This window comes from Microtus oregoni, unplaced genomic scaffold (assembly GCF_018167655.1).
Source record: "Microtus oregoni isolate MIOR12 unplaced genomic scaffold, Mior012 000001F_ref0000356, whole genome shotgun sequence".
In the NCBI taxonomy this organism is placed as follows: Eukaryota; Metazoa; Chordata; class Mammalia; order Rodentia; family Cricetidae; genus Microtus; species Microtus oregoni.
The window spans coordinates 2,330,688-2,343,152 of NW_024543060.1; the positions used below are offsets into that span (position 1 = coordinate 2,330,688).

A 12,465-nucleotide genomic window follows, 5' to 3' on the forward strand; every position below is an offset into this window, starting at 1 on the left:
TATGCCAAATATGGCCCACTGTCTACTTTTGTGAGTAAATTTTTATTAGAATACACATACACACAACAATGGAACCCTCATATTGTCATTTGTCTAATATCAAGTTATATCATTGCATATACACACAAGGCAGTTGGACTAACCAAACTGTTGACTGATTTTGCAAATATTTCTCCACACACATAGGCACGGATAGACAGACTGACAGTCAAGGGGGTAGAGGCAAAGGCTCGTTCTCTACAAATGTGGGCCCACCACACTAGACCCAAAAGCTCAAGCAAATGGGTAAGGGTAGGAATGCCACATTGAGCCAGGAAGGGCAAGGCCTACATGCCACTCCTGGAATCACGGTGATCCCACAAGCCCCATCTCCCCTGACAGGCTTCAAGATGCAAGTAGTAGGATTCCTTATACTGGTGCTGGCAAGAGAGAGAAGAGCCCCAGGGGCAATTGAAAGGCTGGTTGCTCTCCATATGCGCATACCGAACATTCATGGTGTGTGTGTGTGTGTGTGTGTGTGTGTGTGTGTGTGTGTGTGATGGTTCCCAGCACTCCTAAAAGCTCTCTCCCCCTTTGGTGTCTCCCAGACCCTTGCCCCATTTCCCCATTGGTTCCAGCTATTGTTACATAAAGCAGGTTCCTGAGGTGACTCGCAGAACTTTCTCACATAGAAATTATTGTTCTCAAGCATTAGTTATACCCGCTGTCTTTCTTAAATACCAGAAGCTTTGCAACTTTTCCCTCTCAAAACCAAACGGCAGACCAGGTGTGGTGGTGCACACCTTCAATCCCAGCAGTGGGGAGGCAGAGGCAGGTGGGTCTCTGAGTTTGAGGGCTACACAGAGAAACTCTGTCTTGAAAAACAAAACAAAAAACAAAATAACTGTCTTATGGTTTATTTTAGCATACATATAAATCATTTAAAATGACCTTAATACGAATTACAGAAGCGTGTGCCTACACGCATGCTTGAGTGTGTGTGTGTGTGTGTGTGTGTGTGTGTGTGTGTGTGTGCACGTGCATGCCTACACACCCAGCTGCACAGGTGCCACAGGGGTGAGGGTCAGAGGACATCTTTCAGGACTCAGTTGCCTCTTTTCACTATAGGTTCCGGGGACGAGCCCTAGGCTTCAGGCTCACATAGCAAATCGTAGCCTCGTTGGCACCTGCAACAACTCCTTCTTAACATAGCACAGTAGCAGCAGTGAAAAAGCATGTAAATGTCTTCATTAAAACTAGAAGTGCTTAAAAATAAATAGAAGTGTTTAATTGTAAAAACAATTGGCGAATATCTGTGGTGCTTATACCTTCTTTAAAGTATTCAGTCCAGAACATATACAAAGGGCAGGCACTTCACACATAGAGTTGTCTTCACAGCCGATGAGCATGGGAAGATGCCCGGAGTCAGGCATGGTGGTACAGGCCTGTAATTCCAACCCCGGGGGGCCTCAGCAGAAGGATCCTGAATTTGAAGTCAGCCTGGACTACATAGTAAGACCCTGGAGACAGGAGTGGAGAGGTCATCAGGGAAATACAAATTAATGTATTAAAGTACTATTGCCCACCAGACGGGCTACAACTAAATACAATGATAATACCAGATCTTTGTGAAGTGTGAAGTAATTGAAATACATTTAAATTCCTGGTAGAATTATACATTTTTTAGCATCAATTCTGGAGTGTTTAAAAGTACCTATTAAAACTAAAAATATACTCACCCAGTGTCTAGAAATTCTGCCCCTATTAATGTGCCCAGGGACTGGGTGCTTCCTACTCTGCAGAAGAAAGGTTGCCAGATCAGTTTTCTTAATATCCCATTACACTTTGCCTCAGAGGATGGGCAGGCGTCTAAGCAGAGATAGAAAGCAGCATTTGGGAGGACGCAATGAAGCTGTTGTGTTTCAGAATAGAAATGGAAATTCCCAAAGGCCAGAGCACACAGGTAGGGATTTCAGAAAGCACAGCTGATAGAAAGGTGAGTCTTACTCGCTTGCTAAGGAGGGCGGTAGCCTAGGGCCACTCTCAGGAGTCCAGCCAGCTGTGGGGGAAGCCAGAGCCTGTTACGAGTGCAGCTGGGGTGAGTTGTCACTGCTTTGATGACATTTTACCAAAGCTGGGGAGTGCACGCCTCTCTCAGGACCTGAGTCATTGCCACCGCCATTCTGAGGAGAGGAGCTGGCGCATTGCTTGAATCCGTGGTTTTACAGGAAGCTTCACCGTTCCATAATGGTGGAGTGGGAAAGGGGTAGGGAATGACACTCCAGATAAATTGCCTTAAGCCACCAAGTTTTTTCTCTTAATTTTTATTTTATGGGCATGGGTGTTTCGTCTGCATGTAAGTCACTGCGTGAGTGTCTGGTGCTGCAGAGACCAGGAGGGGGTGTTGAGCCCCTGGGTCTGTACTTAGCTGCCATGTGGGTGCTAGGCGTCAGATGTGGGTCCTAGAGAGAGCATCCTGGGCTCTTAACTGTGGAGTCATCTCCCCGGTCCCCTTAAAGTGCCAGTTACTTATATAGCCCATAATCCCCTCCACAATCTTCCAGCCTCCCCCTCAAAATGCCATGGGTTGCCAGTTGTACCTGGCTGCCTCCACCTAAGCTGACCTTGTCCTTCTCCTCTGACTCCGCCTTTTCCTCCTGTCCATTCAAAAGGGGACCTAGGCTTTGGCCATGGACGATACCCTTAGAAAGAAAATGGACACCTCCTAGAAGGTAGCCAAGAGAGAGCACAGCTCTGCCGCCTTCCGTGGAACCCATGCTGCAGAGTAAAGTCTCAGATTCTCGTGACTCCGCTACCCACTTTCCCTGAGATGTGTCTCGTTGTTGTTAATCCCTGAGTTTAAAGGTCTATCTCTGATTTATTAGGCAGCGGGCAGTGCTATGCTGGTCGTGGTTTTGGCCAAGGACAGAACAGGAGAGGGTAGTCTTATTCGGAAAGAGGAAGCAGAGGCAGGACTCCCTGACCTTGAACAACCTGGGAGGCGTCCCAGGCCCCAGGGAGAGACCCAATCACCTCACCACTTACAGAAGGAACGGTTCTACCAAGTAGGAGTGAGCCTCTTAAGACCCTTTGAGAAAGGGGCTTCACCTCAGGAGATGGCTTCGTTTGCCTGTGCTGAGGTCTCAGGATGAGCTCGCAGCTGGATTCCAATTTCCTAGTGACAGGAGAAGCCTACCCAGGTCTCCCTGGCTGGTTGCCCTAGGCAGGCAGGCAGAGAATTTATGCATGCTGTTCCGCTCTTTGGGAGAGTTCCTTAAATAGCGAGGAAAGAACCTTGTGAATTCCAGTGGGGCATCCAGCCCACACTGCTCCAGAGGGGAGGAAGGCAGGCTGTCTTCACAGCGTCGCTGCTGTCACTGCTGGGGCTCACTGAAGGCCCAAGCTCTCGTTTCACTCCGGTAAACTTCCCGCCAGGGCAGAGTGTCTGGATTCACTGTCAGCCCCTATTGTTCCAGTCTAGCAGACAGGGGAGGCAGGAAACAGAGTCAGTCCCGTGGGAGCACAGCAAGAGCTCCATCCTTGGCATGGGTGAGCTGTCCTCGGTCAGATGAGATCCCACTGGGTAATTCTGAGGCCCGCTAGATACACCATGTTCATCAGCCCTGGCTCTAGAGATGGTGGCGTGGGAGAGGCTCCGCAGCCTCCTTTCCCCAGGATGCCTGCTGTTATCCACAGCACTGTGCCAGCCTGAGTTATACACACCCTGCAGGCACCTCCACTGTACACGGTCCACCCCCCAGCAAACCAGAGCTGCTGCCAGCTTCCTTCGGAGCAGCAGGATGTGGGATTTCTCTGGCCTCCCACCTTCGTGGTGCCACAGAAACTAGCAAGAACACACATGGGCTTGTGGAAGCATGAACTCCTCCGCTGAAGCCCACGGTCCACCTGCCTGCTGGACTTTAAGCCAAATTTAACTCCACCCTGCTTCTTAAGAGTGACAGATTTGTTTGTCCCTCAGCAGTCACTTGACCAGGAACCTTGATCTTCAGTATCCCCTGAAACAGTGTCCACTGGCTTCCCTTCTCAAGCAGTTCCAGACTGCAGGCTGGCTCACCAAGAACTGTAGAGGCACTGAAACTGTGCCTGTACTGTGACTCATACTGGTTAGTAAACAAACATCACTCGGCAGCCCGGGGAACCATGCCTTTCCAGACTTTGAAGAAGTCTCCATCCCTTGGGTCTTCCTTCCCCCACAAGCTCATCCTGACTTCTCTTACTCAGCCAAACTTAAGTGATGGTGAAAATTGGTTTGTCTCATAACAGCCACCAGCTATGACCCTTCTCACGTGCACTTGGGACTTGTATGATTTTGGCTTGAAGAAAAATATTTTTTGTTGTGCGTGCAGTATGTGTGTGTGTGTGTGTGTGTGTGTGTGTGTGTGTATGTGTGGTGTGTGTATGTATATGTGCATTTGGGTGCATGTCCCTGTGTGCACATGCATGTGAAGACCATAGGTCAATGCTGAGTGTCTTTTACAAACTTCCTACCTTATTTTTTGAGACAGGGTCTCTCACTGAACCTCGAGCTCACCAGTTCAGCTAGGCAGACTAACCAGTGAGCTCCAGGAATCTTCCCATCTCCGTCCCCAGCACTAAGATGACAGGCACATGCTTGTCTTTGTATATGGCTGACAAGGATCCTAACTCAGGTCCCCGTAATTGTGCAGCAAGCACTTTGCCACCTGCGCCATCTCTGCAGAGGTCTTGTTGTGTCTGACTGACTTAAGTTACACTTAATAAAAACAGCCTTAATAAGAGCTGCCGCTGTGGCATGCAGAACCTAGGTGACGGGATGGAATCAGCAAGCCATCGGGACGAAAGCCAAAGAGGCTGCAGACTGAGAATGTCTATACAGAGAGAAATGCCAGGCAGACAGCCCCCGGATGGAGATTCTGCTCCTCTGAGCCAATGGCCAAGGGGTGGCTGTGTGTGTCATGCAGGTGGAGCTTAGGTGTCCCAGGACATAAGAACTGGAGCATCAGTGCAGTGGCTTCTGGCTAGGCTCCCCCAGTCCCCTCAGGTGCCAACCATCACACCCTCTGGTCTCTTTCCTTTCAACTAAATTCACATGGTCAGACCAGAATCGTTTTCACTGTAGCTCCCTCTCCTTTGTCCCTGAGAAGTACTCAATGGATACTATTCCACTGAACAATAGCTGCTAGGTGGCTTGTGGGAACCAGGTTCATTAATGGGGGAGGGAGAGGGTGTGTTGTGAAGGTGAGTGTCTCAACCTGCTAGAAGGAAAGGCCTGTCCCTTCTAGCTACTAGAAGAGACAGCAGACAGGTCTGAGGCCAGCCTCTGGCACGAGAAACCCTGGCAGAAACTTTCTGGTTTTTAAGGGATTCATAAATCAGGTGTGCCTTTCCTAAATAAATCCAGACCCACTGCCCTCAGACCTGTTGCCTGATTGAAACTCTGTGTTGTCATCTGCGTTCTGGGCCAGAGGAGAGAAGCAGAGGAGGTGAGACGTGCAGAGTTGCCCGGCTCACCCCGGATCCTGGTGCACTGCTCACCCCGGATCCTGGTGCACTGCTCACCCCGGATCCTGGTGCACTGCTCACCCCGGATCCTGGTGCCCGGCTCACCCCGGATCCTGGTGCACTGCTCACCCCGGATCCTGGTGCCCGGCTCACCCCGGATCCTGGTGCACTGCTCACCCCGGATCCTGGTGCACTGCTCACCCCGGATTCTGGTGCACTGCTCACCCCGGATCCTGGTGCACAGTGGCTCAGCTGAGCAGGGCTGGTGTGGGAAAATGAGCACTGAGGCATTGAAGGGCTACCCTGTCTTCTCTACCAAACATCCTCATGATTCCTCAGGAAGCAACAAGTCCCCTTCTGGTACCTAATTCCTAAAAGGCAAAAAGGAGAAAGGAACCCGTAGTTCCTACCGGTGTGTTAATAAGTGCTGACCACCCCCCCCCCCATACACACACACACAACACCCTCTCTCTTGTGGAAAGCATACTTACTGCCCATGCTAGATTGTGTCTTGGCGTTGAACTATTTTCTCTGAATAGAATCAGAGAGCCTCGGGAAGTTACCCAAACAAAGTTAGAAGTCTCAGGACACTCAGAAAGTTAAAAAAGAGTCACAAGGCCCTTTCCAAGGTTGTAAAAAGAGTAAACAGTTGCTGGGGAGAGATTCTCTTCTGGGGAGCTGCCTGCAATGTGGGTAGGGGTTGCAAAGGATGCTGCTTTCCATGAGTCATCCACTGCCCATGCTGATCTGGGCTTATTTGGTGATTCCGCAACCATAGAGTGACTTATGCTACTCTAAATTACCCCAGTAAACTCAGTGGGTGGGACCATTTCCTTAATCTGTCATCAGTGCCGTATCTGGGTTCTCGAGGAAGAGTCACAAGGCACCTAGGAAACCACACGAGTTGGCATCTGGCCCATGCTGACGTGATCTCAAATCGTTTGAGCATATCTCAATGTGGGGGTGGAGGGACTACAACTCATTCCTCGGTGTGACAGGAAATCAAATTACTTAAAGTCAACAGGTGAATGTACCCAACAGACTAGTGCAAAGAATAAGAATCCCTTAGAAATGTAAGCGTGTAGGTGTCATTTATCTTTCCCTCTGCCAAAGCCTTGCTGTATGCTCTAAGCTGAAGAGCAAAAACAGGGGTAGCAGAGCTTTGAGGAGTGCAGGGAGACTTCTAAGGATCCTCATCTCCATTCGTCTGCCTCTCCGGGCCCCATTCCTCGGTCTCTACACAATGCGATGCCCTGTCACCACTGGGAGTCAGCTGTATTTCTCAGAGAGAGCTGGAAGTTTCCAATGAATGGCAATATGTTTCATGCTACATTTAACAATGAGCCCCAGTATATCCTCTGAGTAATGAACCCCTCTCTCCGCAGGCACAGAGGACACACAAGAAGGTCTCCAAGTGTAGCCGAGGGCACCGCTCCTCCGAGAAGAAGCCTCCTTCCGCTCCGTCTACAACCGTCGACACACCGAGCACTGCCCAGGGCAGCAGCAAGACAGCCCTGCAGAACAGCCCGTTCCTGGGACCTAGCCAGGTGGCCCTGCCTCCCAGGAGGAACAAGCAGGAGTGTCCCCCACAGTCAAGCACCTCCAGCCCTGCCCGTTCTTTCCAGAGAAGCAAGTCTTTGTTTTGTTTGCCCAGTGGAGGCCCCTCCCCCACTGAACCACAGCCACTCCTGACTGGTTCCCAGAGACACAGTGCCTCAGAATGGAGGCCAGGCCACCTCCTGTCTGTTGATGACTTAGAGGGGGCCCAGGAGACAGATGTGGACACGGGCCTGCGGCTGTCCTCTTCAGACCTGTCTGTGGTCTCTGCATATTCTGCACCCAGTAGGTTTTGCAACACAGTGGAGTCATCCCTCCCCACCAAGAGATGTAGCAGCCACTGGCCAGCACCCAAGAGTCCCAAGGAAGGACCACTGCCTGCTGCCGGTGAGGTGAGCCCAGCTACCTCCTGGGATTCCCACCCTGAATTCACCAAAGGGTCTCCCAGTCCCATAGATGTAACTACTGCTGCCCTCTCTGCTTCTGGGGTCTCCTCGCTTGCACAGCCATCCCCACAGCTCCCTTGTCATGACTCCAAAGCCACACAGAGTGGCCAAGACACGCTACTGCCCCCAACAACATCTAGCCCTGAGGATAACGACATGGAGGAGTTCTACATCTGAGCATGTCCTGGTTTTCAGGCAAGCTCGGTCACAGAAACTCCGGCACCACTGCCCCCTGCTCTTGTTCACAGGGTGACCTCAGTCCCGTTTGCCAACTCTGACTAGTACTTAATTATCTATCTTGGAAGATGGTTAGCATGTTGGCCATGCCACCTATCCAGAACTGATAGGTGACATTATTTCTAAAGTCTCAGAAAAAAAAAAAAAAGAAAGAAAGAAACTGACATTTTATGGAAATAAATTTTCAACACACTTAATTCATAAAAATCTATTTTTGAATGCTCAATTATACAATTTAATGCTTCAAATGAATATTTGAAATTTTAAAAAAAAGACATAGCCAGCCAGAGTTGACTTGACAACTCATTGTTCATATTGTGAAAGTAAAATAACAAAAGCCAAAATGTTGAACAGGACAAGGACACCTAGTAACTCCTCTCAGAGCTCAGTGTACAATACAGAATGCATGGCTTCCTCACTCCCCACAGACAGTCACACAGGGACCAGAGACCCTGGAACCCTGAAGCCCTGCTTCCATTGGCTGTGATAACTTCGTGGGGCAGCTGCCAAGCTGCGTCAGAAAGCAGCATGCCTTGCTCTGAAGCCATTCAGCACCTGAAAATCCAGGTTTACACACAACTGGCTGATAAGCCTTAGAAGGATTTAGCATGAGCAACCAATACCTTGCACACTTCCAAAATAATCTGAGTTAAGAAAACTCGTTTTGCACGCTCTTCCACAGCCGGTTCACGGGAGTAAGCAAACCTGTAGACCCTCCTTTCTGGACTGATTCATGTAAGCGTACTCATTGCCCGCAGCTGCAAGTAATAGGTTATGAAGCGTGCGAGATTCTCTGACTTTAAGAAGCACGCTCTAATAAAAGCACACTCTCCATAAATGCCCAGAGCCATCTTTTGCAGCACAGTCTCCAGGAAACAGTTAAAGCGTTTGGGACATTTTTTTGGCTCACCTTTTGACTGTTCCTGTGAGCAAAAGCCCCGCTCCCCAAAGCTGAAAACTGCACACCATGCTGCCCCACACAGCCAACCTCCGGTGCATAGAAGCCTTAGGGAAAGTGGGCACTGCGGCCACACTTGCTTTCCCCGTCCATTGTCCATTGCTGCCACTGTGTGAATGGTGGTTCAGCCTCCTGGTGAGGCTATTTCTACAACCCAACCTCACCAATGCCAAGTGCTGGCGTTGGTGGCAATGCCAAACTGTCCCTACATTCTGTTTCTCCTTGGGAAAGAAAAGCACGGGAGTGTACTTTTCCTGCCTAGTATGGTGCTTCTTGACTAAATTACTCATGGCTGAGTTTTCTCCTCTCCGGAAGGGCCTACACCAGCTCAGACACAGCCTCAGAACCTTTCCAGCAGGACCTTCAGGCTCCCTTAGCATCCATCACCATCGGTCAGCCTCAGGTTCGCCATCCTTGCAAGGAGAACCTTGAGGCTCTGCCTTGCCTCAAACACTTTGGACTTCCTAGGACTCTGAATTCTGCTCCAATGTAAATAAATAAAAACATGGTCTCTTCTGATTCTGGACCATGAGTAAGCCAACTTATGAAAAGGGCTAGATAATAAATATTTTAAACCTTGTCCATCATGTTTTAAATTTTATCCAAATATGTTGCTGTTGCTTCTATTGTAGCATGAAAAATAAAAGATATATGAATGAGAGCGACTGAGTCGCAATCAAACTTCGTTTCTAAGAACAGGCTGTGGCCAGTATTGGCTCAAGCGGCAACTGGGGAGCCCTCAAGATGGCCCTCCGTATTTCAACAGCCGGTGGCAGGTTGATTCAAGATTCCAGCTGGCCGTCTGATGTGGGACTGATTTCTTATTAATAAAGAAACTGCCTAGACCCATTTGATAGGCCAACCCTTAGGTAGGCGGAGTAAACAGAACGGAATGCTGGGAGAAAGAAGCTGAGTCAGTGAGTCGCCATGATTCTCCCACTCCAGATAGACGCAGGTTAAGATCATTCCTGGTAAGCCAGCTCGTGGGCTATACAGATTAATAGAAATGGGTTAGATCAATATGTAAAAGCTAGCCAATAAGAAACTGAAACTAATGGGTCAGGCAATGTTTAAAAGAATACAGTTTCCGTGTAATTATTTCGGGTAAAGCTAGCCGGGTGGCAGGACACAGCCCGCCGCTCCGTATTTCAACAGCCGTCAGCTTAGATTTTCCAAGCTTATGCTGCTGCTGCTGCTGCTGTGTGACACCAAGAAACGTGCTTCTCAGGTCAATAGCTGGCAACGATAAACAGCATGCTAACATCAGAGAGGAGGAAAAATAACGCTGGGGTCATGGCAGGTCTCCAGGGACAGGAAGTCAGCTCATCGCTGCCAAATGCCAGTGAGGCAAAAGTGAGCACCCTACATCCCTGTGTGGCTTGTCCCCATTTTCCACAGCACCTCTCTTTAGTATACTTGCCCCACGAGGGATGCTTTGGAGCCCAACTCCAGTGTCAGCATGACTACTCTTTCTCTGTGAAACATCCCCCCACAATCTTGTCTCCCAAACTGACTGACGCCTGAAATATGTCAGAGATACCACATAGAAGAAAGGCTTGCAAATGCTTCAGACCACTCCCAGGCTCCCCTGAGCTGGCGTGGGAGATGGAGGGAGGCTTCAGAGGAGTCCCTGGCACAGTTTCATTCTGGCCAACCTTGGCTTTGGGCTGTGCTGACAAGTGCTTTCCTTCTGACACCCGCCAGTGGCTCCCGGTTCTTGGAGTTACTGTACCTTAGGATACATACTGGAATCCAAGTGACAAATTTGTTCAGCTAAAAGATACTGAGATGATCACATAAGCCATTTCTCTTCTAAATTAGGCTTAAGGATCTAAGAAGTATCCATTTTATCCTTTCTTGTGTTCTTGACTTTAGACCACCCCACCCCCAGCCTGACTAGTAAATGCCATGGTCAAGTTTACATTCCAGCCCTATTTGCCTTGATTCTTAGCTACTGCTTAGGGTGTCGCCTTGTCTGACACTAAGCACACCTAGTGACTGCTTTAAATATCAAATATTGCTCATTGTGTCCCCAGCTGAACTGAGAAACTACAAACGTCACCTTGAGTTGCATCAGTTGGTTAAATGTGCAAGAGAGGGACTCGTGGGGGCAGGGATGACCCCTTTGTGACGGAGGAAGGAGGAAAGAGGTGATATTTGTTGGAACAAACTGGCTTTGGTGCTAATATCGCCTGAGTCTCCACAGAGCAGGGCCATCACAGGACAGGATCCCACTCCTCTTCTAGGGTGTCCCAGGGGAGACCAGATGTCTGCTTTTCACAAAGAATGCCTCAAGTACATGGCTGGTGTCTTTATTCCAGGAAAACGAGGAGAAATGTCTGTTTCTCTAGCCCCTTCTCTCTGTAATGAATGAATTCTCTAGTCTGTCAGCTATCAGACAAATAAGCAGACTCACAGAAATACAGGAAAAGGAAATTAGGGCAAATGAAGCCAACCATGGGGGTCGGTAGACATAGCTCAGTAGTACCCATTCACCTCGTACACATGGGGCACAGGAACCAATCACAGGGAGGCAGGTTTCTTCTTTCAGAGGACCTGGGTTTGGTTCCCAGCACTCACATGGTGGCTCGCAACCACCCATAACTCCAGGTCCAGGGTATCAGAAGCCATCCCTGGCCTTCATAGGCACCAGGCATGCATGTGATATACATATATACACACAGGCAAAATACTCATGCACATTAAATAAATAAATCTAAAAATAATAAAAATTTAAACAAACTGTGGCGTGCTCCTCCATTGCAAACCCCGACAATAGCACCAATCATAGTTCTTGCTGGTGAACTCCAGGCCTGGATGTCAGGGGAGCTCTGGGAATAAGAGGACAGTGCCCCCCACTTACTCAGGGTCCTATAGTTGCTCCATGTATCTGCTCTTTGCTGGGTTCCCCCTCTTCTGGATACCCTGGAAATGCTTGAGAGAGTAACAGGCGAAGCTAATGTTGGAAAAAAAATTCTCAGGGGAAATACACTTTGTCACCATTAGTTATTGCAACAAATGGATTTAGGAAGGGTCAGGAACCTGAATATAAAAATTACACATAAGTATATTATTCTAATTTTCACCAAAGGCTTCTTCTAGTTTAGGGGCATAGAGGGCTAGTTACAAAATGGCTCTAAATGCCATAATCCCTCCTCGGAAATAATGCAGGCAAGCATGAGCCGTGGCATTGGCACCCTCGGATCTCTAAGGGAGGACCCCAGTGACTTGTTTTCTATTGTAGAGGTGGAGTAGTATATTCCTTTCAGACAGACATCCAAGGAACACTCAGTGACAGTGCAAAGGCTCCTCCTGTGCCCCGTGGCACCCTCCCTGAGTGCTCCATTTGGGGCTGTCTTAGCATTCTCTTGCTGTAATAACCAATGACCAAAAGCAGCTTGGGAGGATATGGTTTACTTAGCTTACATGTCCCAGTCCCAGCCCATTATGAAGGGAAATCAGAGTGGGAACTCAAGGCAGGAAGCTGGAGGCAGGAGCTGATGCAGAGACCATGGAGGGATGCTGCTTACTGGCTTGCTCTCCATGGCTTACTCAGCCTTTCTTAAACCACCCAGGTCCCACAGTGGGCTGAGCCTCCTACATTAATCATTAATCAAGAAAGTGTCCCACACACTTGCCTACAGGCAATCTGATGGAGGCATTTTGTCATCGAGGTCCCCACTTCCCAGGTGGCACCGGTATGTGTGAGGTTGATAAACCTAACCAGCACAGGGACAAAGCCGCATCTCCAGGCACCAGAATCAGCTTCCACCCATCAGTTCCATT

The 12,465-nt window shown here is 49.1% G+C and overlaps 1 protein-coding gene across 1 annotated transcript in view; it reads left to right on the forward strand.

Moving 5' to 3' along the window:
* Positions 1–9,331, forward strand: part of Fam124a (family with sequence similarity 124 member A) — a 51,435-nt gene extending 42,104 nt beyond the window's left edge. The window contains exon 4 of the mRNA XM_041674542.1: positions 6,867–9,331. Within this exon, the coding sequence (XP_041530476.1) occupies positions 6,867–7,661 (795 nt within the window). The 3' untranslated portion in view covers positions 7,662–9,331. The remainder of the gene's footprint in view (positions 1–6,866) is intronic.
* The last annotated feature ends 3,134 nt before the right edge of the window (positions 9,332–12,465 follow it).